This window comes from Aulonocara sp. 'chitande type north' Nkhata Bay, linkage group LG16, assembly GCF_057382095.1.
Source record: "Aulonocara sp. 'chitande type north' Nkhata Bay isolate Kocher_YH1m ecotype deep benthic linkage group LG16, A_spYH_male_GT1.1, whole genome shotgun sequence".
Lineage (NCBI taxonomy): Eukaryota > Metazoa > Chordata > Actinopteri > Cichliformes > Cichlidae > Aulonocara > Aulonocara sp. 'chitande type north' Nkhata Bay.
This window is the reverse complement of record NC_141359.1, coordinates 20,467,982-20,485,635: the sequence shown is the minus strand read 5'-3', so window position 1 is coordinate 20,485,635 and position 17,654 is coordinate 20,467,982. Positions and strand designations below refer to the sequence as shown.

At 38.1% G+C, this 17,654-nt stretch overlaps 2 protein-coding genes across 4 annotated transcripts; one reads left to right on the top strand and one right to left on the bottom strand.

Moving 5' to 3' along the window:
- Nucleotides 1-490: 490 nt before the first annotated feature.
- Nucleotides 491-7,396, bottom strand: u2af1 (U2 small nuclear RNA auxiliary factor 1). Its single transcript, XM_086267236.1, has 8 exons — nt 7,293-7,396; nt 5,709-5,796; nt 5,420-5,486; nt 4,426-4,475; nt 2,797-2,895; nt 2,567-2,700; nt 913-1,005; nt 491-820 (listed from the first exon to the last, which is right to left on the bottom strand). The coding sequence occupies exons 1-8, from the start codon at nt 7,334-7,336 to the stop codon at nt 679-681; spliced, it is 717 nt and encodes a 238-aa protein (XP_086123362.1). The 5' UTR covers nt 7,337-7,396; the 3' UTR covers nt 491-678.
- A 2,284-nt stretch (nt 7,397-9,680) lies between these two features.
- On the top strand, nt 9,681-17,615 carry gabpa (GA binding protein transcription factor subunit alpha). Of its 3 annotated transcripts, none has more exons than XM_086267354.1 (10): nt 9,681-9,822; nt 12,158-12,235; nt 12,327-12,471; nt 12,589-12,673; nt 12,766-12,990; nt 13,100-13,294; nt 13,383-13,439; nt 14,504-14,629; nt 15,023-15,215; nt 16,882-17,615. In XM_086267354.1, the coding sequence occupies exons 2-10, from the start codon at nt 12,159-12,161 to the stop codon at nt 17,102-17,104; spliced, it is 1,326 nt and encodes a 441-aa protein (XP_086123480.1). In that variant the 5' UTR covers nt 9,681-9,822; nt 12,158; the 3' UTR covers nt 17,105-17,615. The 3 variants fall into 3 exon arrangements, with proteins under 3 accessions (XP_086123480.1, XP_086123481.1, XP_086123482.1); XM_086267355.1 differs by having other exon boundaries at nt 9,690-9,822; nt 12,155-12,235; XM_086267356.1 differs by lacking the exon at nt 9,681-9,822 and adding an exon at nt 9,879-10,196.
- The last annotated feature ends 39 nt before the right edge of the window (nt 17,616-17,654 follow it).

The following is a 17,654-nucleotide window of genomic DNA, read 5'->3' as shown; positions in this document are numbered from 1 at the left end:
CTTTTTTCTCAGAATTCTGGAAAAGAAGAAAAAGGACATACCCATGTTTTTCCCCTCGGTGGCCCTAATCCTCAGTTGTAGTTTAAACATTCAGTTCTGTTCTACTGTGAATAAAAAACAAACAAACAAATAAATGTTCTCATGAGATTCGCAAATCATTGCATTGTTTTTATTTATATTTTACACAGCCGGATATTGTTTTATCCGCCTATGAAACAAATGATCCAATTTCTGTCTACAGCCTATATGAGATATAATCTTGAATCACATGTAATAGAAATGGAAGTAACTATGGCAGCAGAAATGAGTGGGCAAGAAAATCCTGTTTTTAAATTTTTAAACTAAGAAATTATCCTAGATCATGAACTTCTTCACGACTAAGTTGAACAACACACTACATGTGAGGAATAATGACTCATCAGTGGCTATATCTGATTTTGAAATGAATGCTTACTATGAAATATGAAATGAGACTCAGTAATCATTATCGTTTGGTACAAATTTAAATTTAATGAAGTGAAAGTCATTTTCAGAAATCAAGAAAAACCAAACTCCTCAGTGGATTCACATCTTCGAAACAGCTACCTTTCAGTTAGTCCCAAAACAAATCTGCAAGGGTACAAACTTAAAAAAAGACAGGGATGAACACAGGGAGGGCAAGTAGTCACTGCTCGAAGTTCAGAATCGCCCCGAACGTTCTCTGTCTCTGGAGCGACGTCTCTCATGGTCACGGCCGCCTCCTCGACCCCTGTCCCTGTCTCTGTCCCTGTCCCTCGAGCGAGACCGCCTGTCTCTTGACCGAGACCGAGACCTGATGCGGCTGTAGGTGTGAGGAAGTAGAGGATTAGGAACCGTGACAAAATGTGAAACATCCGAAGGTTTAACGACGTGCCTGACATGCAAAGTTTGTACCTCTTCCTTCGACGGCCGTAGAGCTCTCTCCTCAGCTCACGTGAGATGGGTTTCAGATGCATGAAGTTACAGAAACCACCACGAGTGCATTCCCTGTGGAGAGAGCACACAAAGCATATGAAAACCAGGGCAGCAAGAATCAGAGAACCCAGAGGACATATTTCACCCATCTCTCTACTATACTGGCTTCTCTTCATTGGTCCCCTCTTGAATCAAGAATCTAATTTAAAATAATTCATATACAAGGTCTTGAATAATCAGGCCCCATCTCATCTTAAAGACCTCATAGTACCATATCACCCAAATAAAGCACTTCACTCTCAGATTGCTGGTTTACTTGTGGTTCCTGGAGTAGTTAAAAGTAAAATGGCTTTCAGGTCCCCTTCTCTGGAACCAGCTCCCAGTTTGGATTCGGGAGACAAGACACCTGCTCTACTTTTAGGATTGGGGTTAACACTTTTCTTTTTTGCTAAAGCATATAGTTAGGGCTGGATCAGGTGGCCCTGAATCCTCCCTTAGATATGCTGCAATAGCTGTAGGTTGCTGGGAGATTCCCATGATGCATTAAGTGTATCCTTTTCATTCCCCGTTCTTTCTCTCCAATCACTATGACTTTATACACCACTCTCCATTTAATCATTAGTTATTATTAATCTCTAGCTCTTCCATAGAATCTTCTAGAACCTGGTTTTGCTGGAGGTGTCTTCTCATTAAAAAGGAGTTTTTCCTTCCCACTCTCGCCAAACCACTTGCTCACAGGGAGTCATCTGATTGTTGAGTTTTCTCTGTATTATTTTAAGGACTTTACCTTACAATATAAAGCGCCTTGAGGCAACTATTGTTGTGATTTGGCGTTTTATAAATAAAAATTAATTTAATTACTTTTCCCAGGAACAAACAGAAGCTTCTAGTTAGAAACTTTACCTTGAACTTACAAAAAAAAAGAAGTACTCATGAGTGGACTGTGACAGTGACTTTCATTAGGCGCACCATGAATAGGATACCAAACACTGCTTTAAACTTTAAACCTCTAAAATGAATCAGCTAATTGGCAAATAGGTCTTACTTGTGCTGATTAAATGATCAGAAATTGCCGAACAGATCTGAGTTTCTGTTTCTCTCCAGCACTTTTTTTCTTTTTTTTTTTACAATAAATAAATAAATACATAAAACAAGGTAAAATAATCAAAACTGGCCAAACCTATACTGAACAAGAATTTCACCACTGCTAAACAATATCATATTTCTACCATCCTCACTTTATTTCAATAAAACAAATACTGAACTACTGGAAACACATAGCTGGTTTTGCAAATGAACTTGATGTTGGAAAAAACAAAAAACAGTTTAGGACACAGTCTGAAGCTGTCCTTTATTACATGTGGTACACAACATTAAACAACTGGAAATACTGTGTTGGTTTTGGCTGAAGCAGCTGGCTAAACAGAGCGAATAATAATGCAACGGGGGGGGGGAACGACACACACCAGGCATCTGCTCACTAGCTGTGAATTTACCAAACTATTATAATCTGACTCTGTATCAGAAAGCTGGCCCACCCTGACTGTGTTGGATATTCCTGTTCTGGACCCTCTGTAAGGCCTTTTGGGGTTAAATACAGCTTGTAAGCTGTTTCCTTTGATGTAAAACTCACCCGATCTCATACTGGCGACAGCAGGCTTCTCTAAAGTCTGTGACAGGAGACAGCTCAGCATGGATGGGCTGTCCATTAAACCACCGATTGTTTAGGTCTATCACAGCCTTCTCAGCGTCCTCCTCTTTACGAAACTACAAAGAGAGATGGCAGTCGAAGAGAAAAGTTATGTCAGTGGATCAAAGCCAAATTTCACTACATTTCAGGGAAAGTGGAAGCCTGACACTCACCTTCACATACACGTTTCCAACTAGGTGGTCACCGAGGTTGTCACATACGTTCATTTCCTCCACTTCGCCGTACTTTTCTTCCATCTCTGTGAACACCTCCTGTGAGGAAATGATAGAGAAGTCAAGTCTGATGTTATGTGCGCAGTGTTTGGGAGTAACGGAATACATGTACCGCCGTTACGTATTTAAAATACAAAATATGAGTAACTGTATTCCGTTACAGTTACCATTTAAAAAGGTGGTATTTAGAATACAGTTACTTTGTTGAAATAAATGGATTACACGGCGGTATTTTCCTGTTTCATATTGTCGTGGGTCAGGACTGTTTGGGTTTTGTTTGACAGCTAGGTTCCAGGTGGCAGCGTTATGGTTGCCATGGTTACAGACTCTCTGCGACTGTGTGTTTCCTGGGTGAGAGAGCGCCTTTTTGTTGTTGTTGTTGTGCTAAGCTACAGAATGCTACAGGCATAGCCCTAAAGAATGTAGCCTCATGGGCAGTGTAGTCTGTGCTGCAGGGAGAATGGACTGCCATACACGTTATGTGTCTGTGAGCGTGAGGAAGGAGAAAAAGGAAGTAGAAAAGTACAAGCTGTCATCGAGTAGAAACGGGAGCTGGAAGCATGTAAATATAATAATAACCACTTCAGCCAAGAAGAGTGCCTGACGAGCCCAGTTGTAAGTAAGCTATTAAGACTCAATTGTACACTGTGTTCCTGTTTTCCTCCGAAACAATAAGTTCCGTTGGAGCAGCCTTTCAACCCTCTCTCTGTCTCTCGCAAGCAAAGTTGACTCACACGACAAAGTAAAGCTAGTTTTCGGCTATGAGCCCGACACAGAACCCGCCGTATTAGCCAGAGGTCCCTTTACTACGGTTCGGAGCTGCGGACCTTCAGTAATAGTAATAAATCACACAGCAATAGTACATTCATGCAGTTGTAAAAAACATGATAATATATTAAGTAATCCAAAGTATTCAGAATACATTACTCTCATTGAGTAACGTAACGTAATACGTTACAAAATACATTTATACATTTTCGGGCATGTATTCTGTAATCTGTAGTGGGATACATTTTAAAAGTAACCTTCCCAACACTGTGTGAGCATTGACTACAACAAATCAGTTAAGAGCCTGTTAAAGGAAAATATGCACGACTCCTTTCTCAGTGGGAAGCTGAAGAAGATATCTGAACCCACTCTTCTGTTTGTTCAGTGAATGTGCAACAGCAGCTATCAGTTAGTTAAGATACGCATGTAAAATCTTTGAAAGAGCACCAAAATAGATCTTTTTCCAAATCAATGAACACAACATTTAGCTGTTTTAACCCAAGCTGTTCCCCATATCCAGTATTTATCTTAGACTAAGCAAACTAACTGCTGGTTGACGTTCACCATACAGACATCAGAATGACATCAGTTGTCATCCAATTGCCCAACAAAAACTATATTTTGCATGATGTCACACCAATCCAACAACTTTGCATCTTTTATTTTTAGTTCTTGAGAATGGATCTTCATTAATTACCTCAAACACGGTTAGAAACAAATGCACCAGTGGAAAAGCGGTGCGGTCATGGTTTGAGGCAGAGAGGCACAACATGAGAAATACTTCACAAGGGAATGAATTACCTCAAAAAACTCATCATAGTGCTCCTGCATCTCCGTGTCACTGATGGTACCTAGTGGTTAAAGATAATTCACAGTTTCAGCAACAAACACTAAGTTGCATAAAATAATTGCTTGCAATGACATCAATGGTCAGTTCACATTAACTGCTCGTTTTCAGGTGGTAAACGTAATTAACGTGCAAATGCATTTCTTTAAATTAATAGGTGTGAGTTAGCATTCAAAATATCTGATAAATGAGACTTGAGAAACACCCTTAAACAGCGTCATGAGTGGCACTGGCAACCTATGCTTGGAGCAAGAAATTAGGAACTGATCTGAGCAGAGCCAGGGAAAGCTCGCATCTGTTTGGGAAATCTGTTTATACTTTATATGCTTGAAAGTAAATAAAACATATCCACAGATATATTTAAATATTTTAGATTTTAATATCAGCAAATGTCATTATCAGTATATCGGTCTTAAAATCCCTGTACGCAGAACGCTCTTTCAGAGTAAACCTCAGACTCTAATGTCTAATTTGTCTGTGATCCAAACAACACAGGTTAAACCAAGCTAACCTTTAAATGTAACAAATGTCGAATAAGATTAAAAAACAGCTAACCAACAGTTTGTTATAAATAACAGAATAAATAAATCCAGTGAATAAGTGCTTAAGATGTAGACATGAATAATCTATACACAGTGTAATTGTTGCTATATTCCAGATAGAAGACACTTTTCAGTTGGCGTGTTTCTGTAAGTACAGCTAACACATTGATTTTAATTAACTATGTAAATAAAACCATTAGAAAGGGCTTGATAAGCTTCGCTTCATTGTGTCACTTTAAACCTCAACTGCTGTCTACTCGCAGCAGCACGGGTGGCAAACAGACACAACATGGGTAAAGGTCAATAAAAAATAAATAACTTTTCAGACACTCACAGACCACATTTTTAATAATAGTAATATTTTAATATATAATAATAATGGCCTATTTTTTTTTTTTTTACTTACAGGTCAGGCCGTCCACAGACTGGGCGCTGTTCTGGGGGTTCCGGTAAATGTTCAGGAGGGCAATCGTCTGAAGCACAAACGTTGATGATGATGAGCACTTATACACATTGGGTATCAAATTACAATATTTAGCAGATCAAGCCAATCCCAAAATCAAAAATTGTGATTGTAAAGTACACTTTTATTTTGTGCGCAGTTTATTAACTCTTATCTGCCATTTCTGTGAGGTCTGTGCTGCTCTTTTATCAATTTGAATACTAGAAATAAAACTCGAGGATCGGCAACTTACCTGGCTAAATGTCGGCTTATTGTGTAATCTGGAGCAGCGGTCACCATGTCGGCAGGCACCAATTTTAAAATAAAAAGAGCAGTTCACCCTGTAAAACAAAATATATTAAGAGCACTGAAAAATGGGAGGCTGTACTCTCAGGTGAGGTAAACATAAAAACAATGTTTATTAATATTTCTGAATACAAAAAAAAACAAACAAACTGATACCCTAAAAGATCTAGATGGGACTAGAAAACATGCAACACATAACAAATAACATTAAAAAGAACAAGTATGGAAAACCCTGTGAACTCCTGGTAGTTTACATGACTACTGACATTATTTCTTATTTCATTGTATCTTCTTCCAGCTGCTCCTACCTCAATCTGCCTTTCCTCCTTCACTACATTCATCAATTATCTGTTGTTTTCCTTGTTTCCCTCCTTCCTAGCAGCTCCATATTCAACATCCTTTGTCCAGTATTTTCACCACGTCCAAACCATCTGAACCTTGCTTCTCTATCGTTGTCTCCAAATCACTTAACTTGAGTCATCCTATTTTACATATATACTCATTTCTAATCCTGTCCATCAAGGTCATTCTCAATGTCAATCTAGCATATTCAACTGTTTTTTTGTCAGTGCCATTATCTCCAAACCATGCATCATAGCAGGTCTCACCCCTGACACTCCTGCCTGCACACTCTTCTTCAACTGTTGTTTCGGATGACTGTATGGCCCAATATTTCAGAATTGTTTATAATACTGAAAAAAGTACGTTTCCGTCACCTTCGAGTTGTACCATTTACTTAAATGGTAAATTTCTAAATTCTACTGTACAAAAAATCAGCTCAATTTCTTCATAATCGCCCTGCTCTAATACACCCAAACTACTGCTGGTTACACATTCCACTTTCACTTTACATGATCATTTTACTCAGTATTGAACCGTTTTCACTCAGTATTATTATTAAAAAAAATTTTAATAACAACCCATGAAGTTTTACACGTTTTCATTTCAATGTCTGCTTTACATTTCTACGAGGCTACGTTGCTTCATTGGGCATAAAACGCTTTTTTGTTGGCGGTTCAGCAAATTAACTGTTACAACCCGGAAAGAGGACAATAGAAAAAAAAGTGCAATGAATAAAATAGCGGTCTAGACAAATTACAAAGACGAAGTTCATTTACCTAAATGCGATTAATGAGCACTTCTAGTACGTTGGAGGTTTCCATTGTTTCAAACACGTGTGAGTTTTACAAAGTATGATATTTGTTAACGCCAATAAAGGGTCTAGTTTGTGCACCACTTACGCTCAACTTGGAATATGAATTTACTATATTTTCATTTAAAGTTACCCGCTGTGATTGCTTTCTGACCAGCTCAGCACTGTTCATCACCCAGATGTTGCTAGCTAGCTTTTAGCACGCGCGGTTTTTCACTTGCGAAAGCTAGCATATCGCGCTAGCAGATAAAGCCACAGAAGCCTAGCCAGCTGCATGCTGTAAATACCACAAGACCAAATCCTGTCAGCAAAAAGTAGCCATAGGATAAACAGATGAAAATTAATACTGAAATTACCAAGTTAACATTAAATACTTACTTATCTTTTTCTGTCCCAAAAATGGATGCTAGGTACTCCGCCATCTTGGCTCGCTTGTAGCGTCAACAATTGTATTTCCGGTAAAGGGCCTCCAAAGTAAAAGCCTAACCTCTGTCTGCGCTAATAATAAAAAAAATTAACAGTTTATAAGGCACCCATTCATAGTATCTTTGTAAAATTATTTTTTTACCAGCATAGGGAACTGTCCTTTAAATTTAAAATGTAAAACGTGCTCAACTGCATAATGGTGGCATCATTAAGTTAAATTATCCCCTGTACAATGAACGGTTAAAATTTATTTATTTATGTGTGGCTCAAGAGTTAAAGTTTCTTTTGTTTCTTGCCCCTTTTTTTAAGATTAGAAACTCCCAAAATATTCCTCAACAGAGAAAAATCATTTATAGTTGTACAAAAGCCCCATACTCTTACAGATTTTACATCTGATTATTTATTTTATATCCAGCTAATTCGACCCTTAATCTAGCAAATCTAGAGTTGACATATTTCAGAATTCACTAATCAACTTAAACTTATTTTAAATTCTGATAAAATAAGGTCTATATTATACACATGCTTATTTAAAAGTATCCAGCCAGTCCATATTGAAACAAAATGAAACTACTGATTCTTATGGATGTTTAAGACTCTGCCTGGATGCTAGTCTCATTTTTAAGACCTATGTGGAACACCTGTGAAGAAAATCAAAAGGAAAGATTGGATTCATATTTTGAAACAAATTCTGTTTTTCAATCATTAGTCATCACATAGCTTTACAAGTCACAATTTTGTCTCTGTGTTATTATGGTAATATTGCTAATATACATGCTTCTGCATCCATCTTCAAGTTTCTTGATTCAGTCTCACAGTTGTAATTTATCAAAGCAGAATCTTTTCTTATTCAACCTTGCTATAATATGAAAAGATGTGATGGTAGCATTGTGTGATGTTTATTTCCAAAGTTATACTGCAAAGATTGCCTGATTACCTCTACTCTTTGATTACTATTAAATCAAAAATTAGATTTAAATGGAACAAGCAACAAGTCTCTGATTTCATTGGATCTGCATCTGAATCCCTGTATTCTTTTTCTTTCTGTACACAAATGTTTTTGAAAAGGAGATCTCATTCTCAGTGCATCAACCTGTTTAAATGAAGGATTTAACAATAGTTCACATGTACGTGTGTGTATTTGTTTTCCTTAGAAATGGTTTAATAATTTACCGATTTAGCTTTCTTGATTACATTTTCATATTACATCATTAAAAAAACAAAATGATAAATTACTGCAACATCCAACGCCTTGAAATACATGAAAGTGATACACAAAACCGACTTGCAATGTTTTACAAATAAAATAAGGAAACATGAATGCTATGGACTTCATCAGAAGATATTTATTTAGTAATCTCTATATTTTACATGTCAAAACATTACAGGGAATCAAAAGGAAACATAACCACATGTTTAGTGGATAGATTGGCTGGTCCATTGCATTATGTTTGCAGCTCCTTTATGAAAAAAAAAGAAAAGCAAAAACACATGTAGGGTCTATACCCATCAAAGTAAATGGTAAATGGCCTGTATTTGTATAGCGCTTTTCTATAAAACTTTAATGATTTAGCTTTCCTATTAGTTATAATCCCATCAGTGATAATAATGCACATCAATATAGGCATGGACAAAAAACTGAAACTAGACCCTGAAAAGTTTATATATTTACTTATAATGTAGCACTTTTCACAGACAGACAGTCACAGTGTTTTGTACAAAATAAAAAGTAGGAATAACCAGAAATAAAAATATAATAGCAACTTAAAATGAAGTTTAAAGCAAAAAACCCCAACATGTTAGAAAAGAGAACACCAAAAAAAATGCGAGAATAACATAATCTTAGTAGAAATCTGCTTTTTACAGAGGTGGTGTGTGTCAAAGGCAGAAAATTCAGCCTACTCCTAAAAGGAAAAAGAAGTTGAGATAGAGGATCATGTGGGGATGCACACAGCTCATTTCTTTGCCCAGAGGAACTGTTGCAAATATTTGAAATAGCCCAGTACAAAACTTTTGCTTTTCACATGCTTTTCAGTACTGAAAACAGTCTGTAGCATACATTAAGGAGAAAAACTAAAAATCAGTTACGGGAGGGCATGGTTGCAGTAAAACTGATTAAATTTATGGTAACATTTTCAAGAGACTACCTTTATATTTACAGTTGGTCCTATTAAAAGGCAGTTTTATTTAGCCATTAATGCTATCTAGTCAGGATACATCTGGACTAGACATTTGTTCCTAAATTGCCACAAAGTTGGAGCTGAGAAAGGCACGTCCAGCTACTATTGAAACATTTAGCTGGCGGTTTTTCCACTACACAGACTTTAAGGTAACTACAGTCTCTCCGGTTAGTCTCCGCCCCTCCTCAGATTGAGTGTAGTTGGCTAAAAACTTGCATGATATCTCTCGACTGTGTGCATTTTTTTGCCGATTATCTTCCACAATAGAACATCAACATCTCTGAAGGTCTAAATTTTAAGAGGTATGATTATTTCAGAGACATATATGCTTGTTGTGAGGAAAATGTACCACACCGTCGTCACGTTTGTTGTATCTGGGGTGTTCCCGCTATTTTATGTAGCTCAAGCAGCAAAGCTAACCTAGCTAGCGTGTTGTTGATTCCTAGTCAGCCTGCTGGGAAGAGGCCGCCCACCTACGAGGCAGAAACCCACATTAGCCAACTTCCACAAAGGCTAGGCTAACGCTGGCTCCCTCGGACTTTTGCTTCCTCTTCGGCTTGAAAATAGAAATAACGTTGGTTGTTATAGCAGTCGCTAGTTAGCTGTTTTGCTAACAGCACAGTGGAGAAGCTGCGTACTGTCGCGGTGCTGATTACCGTCCAACCACAAACTCAGGGTGGGTATAATTCCATACGCGGTGAAACAGATTTTTTTAGTTCTTTCTTCTCCTTATTATCCATTTACACGTCTAAACGAGCGTTGTTTCAGTGTATCTCGGTCGCTTTCCTCTAAAACTTGTCGTTGGATCGATCATCGCTGCTCTCGGAAGTCTTGCAACGCTGTAAAACCTTAGCCAGGATTTCCGGCTCCTTTCCATTTGCCCTATGCTGTTTTGTTTCCGTTTATTCTATTTCCGTTTTAAAAGTTTTCTACGTGCAGAGTTAAAGTGTGCTTTAACAAAGATTTGCTGAAGTTACGAAGCACTCGGAGTTTATAGGATATTTTCACGGTTGTTTAGCACGCCGGGATCGATGGTTGTGTAATGCAGCTGCCTCGCCCCGCGTTGCTATATTGGAGCTAACTTGTTTTTTGTAGGCCTGCTTCACTGTACACGTGTAGCCTAACGCATAAATTTGAGTTTGGTGAATTTTTCCAACACGTTTTTTGGACGTGTAGTTATACGTGGTTACTATTTTCTGTAACTACTGGCCTACTAGTTGGCCTTTAGAAGCCACAGCCTCGCCCTCGAGTTGGCTAACGTTAGCAGTCACTGAACTGTTGTAGACGGCCAATGAGGAGTCGAGGCTGAGAGGCCTTTATGGTAGAAAACCCCCATCAAAGTGCCCTGTTTTATTTAACAGGCACAGTATGCTCTTTAAGTTACACGACAGTGAAGTCGTTATTGTTATTTACACTGTAGTATGTATTAGTTGTTTGTATTACTTCGATTAAAGAAATTACAACAGAAAGGTGTTATTGTAGTGATATTGCCCTGTTAATACCTAGTTTCATATTTATTTTTAAACTTTTTTAAAGAACGTAATTATTCGTTTAATAATTTATTAGTTTAAAAGATCTATTAAATATCGTTTTTCAAGTATGTTTTATTTTAGGAATTTATTAGAAGATTACAAGCTATATCAAAACAACCACTTTTATGTTTATTTTCACTTTATTTTTACTTAAATATTTTTAAGAAAGTAAGTTTAGAAATTTAGTAGAAGAATAAAAGATCAATTAAATATCCACTTTTATTTAGTTCTTTTTAACTTTAAATTAGTATTTTAAATGATTATTAGTTCTATCAAAAATCAACTTTTTTATTTTTTTTTTTTTTTAAATTTTAGGTAAAAAATATTACTTGATTTATTTATTAGTTGATTAAAAAGATAAATTTTGTTTAATGATTTCATACTGTATTTGTTATAATTTTGTTTTACAAAACCAAAATTTGCTTGCACCAACTTTGGCTGTTTAATATAATTTTTGTGATTTAAAAATAAATTTAATTAATATTAGTCTTTACAAATGGGTTAATTAAATTCTGATTAAAATATATTTTTGTTTATGGATTGTCTAAAAGTAACTAAGGTAACAAAGACTCTTTCCCCATATAAATATATGTGGACCAGTCCTTCTTACATGTGTAGTGACCCCCAGAGGCCTACTTTGGAAAAAAAAATAATGGTGCATCTCATGTTATAAAGTTATTCCAAAAAACCCAAAACAAAAGCACATGCATTGATAAGTCAGTGCAGCATGGTGTTGTGTTGGTTAGCACCATCACCTGGGTTGGACTCCCGCCCAGCTGTGAACGTAAACTGGATAAGCAAGAGGAGATGGATGGATGGAATGCCATTAATAATCACTACAAACATCAATTTGATGTACTGGATAGATTTTTGGGTTTTCTAATTAAAATTAGCTGTTTAATTTAACAGTGAGGAGGAGGATAGAAGCTAATTATAGTTTTAGTTTAATTTTAGCATTTTTTAAGTGATTAATTAGGTAGTGTGACCAGCTACCTAATTAAGAGTTTATTGGTTCTTTTCTTTTATGCTGATTATCTGGTTGACAGTAATTTTTGTTTAATGTGTCACTTTATATTCGTGTTGGTAAAACGTTATCTCCCAGCAGAATGTCTAAAAGTGAGCCAGAAGAGATGATAGAGATCGAGATAGATGAACGGGAGAAACAGGCATGCCTGGAAGAAGGGTGAGAGAGATGATTGCATAAATAAAACAATTAATTTGTTCATGCAGCAGCTGTGTTTTTACATTTCTGTCTCATGTTATTTGATTTGTAGTGTTGAGGAGCAGACCATCACTGCGTCAGACTTGATTCAGCAAGATATCGACATAAACGAACCAATTGGTAATCTGAAGAAGCTTTTGGAGCCTCGTATCCAAATCTCATTGGATGCTTATGAAATTTGTTTGCAGGACATTCAGGTAAGAATTAGATAATGACACCTTTCATAATCTGTTCATGATTAAATGATTTTTGTTTGGTCCTGGGTTGAACTGTTTCTCACTGCTGTCTCGCTTTATCTGTTCTTTTCCTCTTAGCTCCACCCTGATCACAGTCTCTTCGATCAGGGAGTAAAGACCGATGGCACAGTGCAGCTCAGCCTGCAGATAATAACCAAACCAGGTACCAAAAGCGTGACACATTTCATATCAAGTACTCAAGTTAGTAAAGAGAGAGTACATTTTAAAATGCATTGTTTTTACTTTTGTTTCTAGGAGAGGAGAGGTTGAACATCTTGGAGATTGTAAAGCCAGTAGAAACAGTTGAAGTAGTGATTGATCCAGATGCAGCAGGGGAAGAGGGTGCTCTGGTGGAGGAGGGACAGCTTATTGCTGTAGAGCGGTCTTCCCTGTCTGATGAGACCTCAGAGCAGGTTACACGTTGGGCCGCAGCTCTCGAAGGCTACCGGAAAGAGCAAGTCCGCCTGGGCATACCGTACGGTGAGGAATACTTGAATGAACTACCTTATTGTAGTGGAAAACAATCATTATTGTGCTAACAAACAAAGACACAAACACGGTTGGTAATGTGTGAGGTTTCTCTCCTCAGACCCTATGCTCTGGTCTGCTGATCAGGTGATCCACTGGGCTGTGTGGGTAATGAAAGAGTTTAACATTGATGAGATGGAAATAGGAAGCATTCACATCCAGGGGCGAGACCTCTGCACTTTCACTCAGGAGGAGTTCCTTCAGAAAGTGCCCAATGGAGAGATACTCTGGAGTCACCTGGAACTCCTTCGCAAATGTAGGTCTGACTCAAATGTTTGTTTCAGCTGATGGAATAAAATGTGTTTTCATGCCAAAATGAAACTAATATTTTGTGCTAATTTCAGACGTGTTGGCCAGCCAGGACCAGTCTGGAGGAGACGCCACCGTCACGATTGATCAGCGTAAGTGTTAGCGTGAAAAATCATCCAAAAGACAATTAAAATAACTGTTTACCTAACACTGAAGAACTCAAATGGATGAGTGATGAACAAATGTTCCCTCTAAGCTGCGCGTGTGCGCAATTGCGCACTGCTGGCACGGTCTCTGCGCACAGAAAATCTGCGTTGCGCACAAAATAAAATCTAACCTGAATTGAAATTAAAATTAATACTCTGACAATTCTCTTTTGCAGTGTTAGTCAGTAAGTGACTGTCTGCTCCCGTATGGAATTAGAACGATGTTCTGTAAATAGTTTGCAATGTTTATTTAAAAAAAAAAAAAAACAACCCGCCTTGGCCGCATTTTTAGGTAAACAGCTGCAAAAAACTTTGTTTGCATAACTCTTTTTTGAAGAACTATATAATTAATTGCCCAACATTGGTCATTATATACTGTATTTTGCAGACAGAGTTACAGGACTCTGTCCCAGACCACTGACTCATAATACAAGTCAGCTTTATTAAAAAAAAAAAAAGAAGAAAGAAAATTTTGTTTTCAAAATTGGAGTTCCAATAGTGTTAACATACTAAACAGGTCATGGACAAGATTTATTTATTAATTTTCATTGTAAGTGGGCTAAAGCAGTTAATTAAAACCAGTCTAACATAAATGTAAATGCTGTAATTTGATTATTTTAATAAACCATGTAACTTGGATGGATTCGATGCTGGCGTGACCACAGTGTACAAGTCTGCTGTTGCTCACAGTGGTCCAAGGGACCGCTCAGGGAGTTTGTGTGTTCGCTCAGACACGTGAAAAATTAGAGGGAACATTGTGTTTTCAGTGAGAGACATTTCATCACCAACGTCCAGATAAAGATAATCAACTTTATTGTGCTATGTTTAAACTTTGTAAATTCCCTCGGTTGTTTGGGTTATCTTGTCTGATTATACATGACCATGCCCTCCACATAGTTCTGCTCGTTAAACTCTGGACAAAATCCATATATTTAACAGGAAGTTATTTATTAAATAGATTCAGATCCAAAACACATGTTAATGAAGAGTTTTCCCATCTGTTCCTCCAGCTGTGCAAATAATCCCAGCTCAAGTGAGCACACCCACTGCTATAAAGGTGTTGAAACAGAACCGTGGTCCCAGAGCACCTCGCATTTCAGGAGGGGAGGAGCGCAGCTCACCTGGGAACCGTACAGGTAGGACACACGCACACAGCCGCTCTCTAGGCAACTCACTTTTTGTAAAGTCAGAAAGTTTTCAAAAGTGTTCAGGGATAGTTTTGTCACCAATTTTAGGTTTTAGTTTTTAAATTTACAATCTGACAGTAATGTTGCTTTGCATTCAAACTGAAAATGCAACGTTTTTAGCCATTTTGTCTGACAAAACCTTCCTTAATGCGCTATTTTAGACTAAATAGTTGAATACATTTAGAATTGGCAGATTTAGTAATGGTACAAAATACTCCTATTACCATTTCTAATGTTATGTTCTAATCAGTTGTGGCTGTTAAATTGTCTTTTTATTACAGATACACACATTTTATTTGAATAATCTTTTTCAAATACTTTGTGTTGTTTTTCTGTTGTCAGGTAACAATGGTCAGATCCAGCTGTGGCAGTTTCTGCTCGAGCTGCTGACCGACAAGGACGCAAGAGACTGCATCTCCTGGGTAGGCGAGGAGGGAGAGTTCAAACTCAACCAGCCTGAGCTCGTGGCACAGAAATGGGGGCAACGCAAGAACAAGCCTACCATGAACTATGAGAAGCTCAGTCGAGCCCTCAGGTTTGTGTGTTTTTGTTTAATGGCAACTTTTTGTGGCACTCTATCTAAAGTTTGGAGCCAGACATAAGCCATTACCTCACAGGCACCGCAGACAAATGTCTGGTGCAGTGAGATTGACTTTAAACATGCTGCCAACTTTCCAGTACAAAGTCGATTTAGAGTGTAGCTGCAAGTTAGCAAGGCTTCCTCCTGCAGACGCAGACAGCAGTCTTCTTAAAACAGAATATTTCCAGTAGTAGGCCGATGATGCTGACTGTTTCCCTTATGTGGTAATAACAATAATAAAAACAATAGTACATTTTATTTTTTGGCGCCCTTCAAACACACCCTTTGCAAGCCTGAACATTACAGCTAAAAGGGGGATTTTCCTGTCAGTGTAGCTAGCCAAACAACGGAGAACCACTTACTGCTTAAGAGACAGAGTGAAAGTGGACAGTAGAGCCTTGATTTCTTAACAAAAATGTCATTGTTGCAGCCAGGGACAGCAGAAGAGTGATCCCCTTATTTTCAGTTTCAGTGCCCTTTTTTCTGACTGAGTTATTGGGTTTTTTTGGGGTTTTTTATTAGTTAGCTAAAATAAACTACTGTAAGTCTATTAGCAGTAATTAACCAATTAACCTGGAGATGACACATTCTGTACTGACACAAGATGGCGCTCAAAACTTTAAACACTTATCTTAAATCCAGCTTCACAGACAGCGTGACATCTGTCAGGTTTTTGAGAGCAGGGCACCATGGTGTAAATGAGCCTTTATACATGTAGTGCAACATGCCCACTTTATAAATGAAATGGTCGTAGCTTAGTTATAGCAGGGTTTTGAGGTGCGATTTGAACTGTGTCAAAGAATTTAGGCGATAAAAGTGAAGTGGAAGTAAATTCCAAAGACAAAGTGCATCACACCTAAAGGCTCTGGCACTCATCGCTCAGCAGGAGAGCAGCTCAAGCTGAGCAAAGGGAAGGGGTGTAAGGATGAAGGAGGTCTGAAAGATATGGGGCTGCCAAGTCACCGAGAAGGAAAATCTTGCATTGGATATGCTGAGGAATAGGGAGCCAATGAAGCTGGATGAGAATGGCTGTAATATGGTCAGAGTTCTGTACCGTCTGGAGCTGATTAAGGAGATTTTCTGGGAGACCAGAGAGAGTGGTATTGCAGGAATCCAAATGGGAGGCAACCAGGACTTGAGTGCTGTGTTGAGAAAGAAGTCTAGAAATCTTAAGTGGGTGGTAGTAGGCCGAATGTGATGTGGACGATAAAGAGTATTGTTCAAGATGACTTTAAGACTTTTGACGCTTTGGGAAGTGTGGACCTGACAACCATCTTTAGAGACAACAAAATGGTTTATTTTGTGAAGTCAGGATAAGTTTTATTGCCATTGATATTTAGCTGATTGACTGTCACCCTAGTAGTGATGGCCTGTAGGCAGGAGTGACGATCCAAGATAGGAGGATATGAAGAGGAAGAAGAGAGGTTCTTTCTGCTACTAAGAGAACTTAGAACAAACCTGATTATTCTGATATTTTAAAATGTAAAGCTGCTGTAATATAAAAGAACGGATACACTGATGTATTGTCCATTATTCATTTGTTGAAAGCCATCTGCATATCTGTTGTCTCTCATCAGTTGATATACTTTGGTGTGATTCTGAGTTTTGTATTTTCATTCAGATACTACTACGACGGGGACATGATCTGCAAGGTGCAGGGAAAGCGCTTTGTCTACAAGTTTGTGTGTGACCTGAGGACTCTGATTGGCTACAGCGCTGCTGAGCTCAACAGCCTGGTGACCGAGTGCGAGCAGAAGAAACTGGCTCGCATGCAGATGCACGGCATCGGGCAGCCGATCACTACAGTGACCCTGGCCACCACGACGCTAGACAAGGACAGCTGAAGGTCGTCACATTATAGCGCTTGTCAGGTGTTGCGGACAAAACGTGCGCTCCACTGCTGATAAAAAACGTCTCTCAGACACAGAAATGCAAAGCTGGTCTCTGATCAGCGTGGATTACCACCTTTATTATTGTCATTACAGTTTGATTCAAGTTAGACTGAGACAGGTGAAGTTTTTTTTAGCTTTTCTGTTACTCTAACCAAGAGAAGAGTGTTCAGGATGAAGGGAGAATGTCTTTCTGATTACTGATTGTTGCGTGCATGTCATTGAATGCTTGAGTGTGACTGAAAAATCCAGTTAAGAGCTTTGTGTTGTGTGTTCCTTGTCTGTAGTTAGGACCATTTCCACTGTATATACCGGTATTTCATGTTTTTGATAGCCACAAGGGCAAGTGTATTTTCATATTTTCCATTTATAGAGGACCCGTTTTGTATTTTATTTAGTGTTTGTTCCCTGAATTATTGGACCCTTTTTGTCCACTGGGGGAATAAAGTGGCAAGCATTTTCTTAATAGCTGTGTGAGAAGTTTCTCTTTTTAAGACTCACATTG

Bases quoted from the DNA above. Each gene is read 5' to 3' on its own strand.
- u2af1 (XM_086267236.1), bottom strand. From the start codon at position 7,336: ATGGCGGAGTACCTAGCATCCATTTTTGGGACAGAAAAAGATAA. The intron at 5,797-7,292 runs GTAAGTATTTAA...TTTGTTTTACAG, and splicing joins TTTGGGACAGAAAAAGATAA to GGTGAACTGCTCTTTTTATT. The intron at 4,476-5,419 runs GTAAGTAAAAAA...TTTAACCACTAG, and splicing joins GTCTGTGGACGGCCTGACCT to GTACCATCAGTGACACGGAG.
- gabpa (XM_086267354.1), top strand. From the start codon at position 12,159: ATGTCTAAAAGTGAGCCAGAAGAGATGATAGAGATCGAGATAGATGAA. The intron at 14,630-15,022 runs GTAGGACACACG...TTCTGTTGTCAG, and splicing joins CTCACCTGGGAACCGTACAG to GTAACAATGGTCAGATCCAG. The intron at 15,216-16,881 runs GTTTGTGTGTTT...ATTTTCATTCAG, and splicing joins AAGCTCAGTCGAGCCCTCAG to ATACTACTACGACGGGGACA.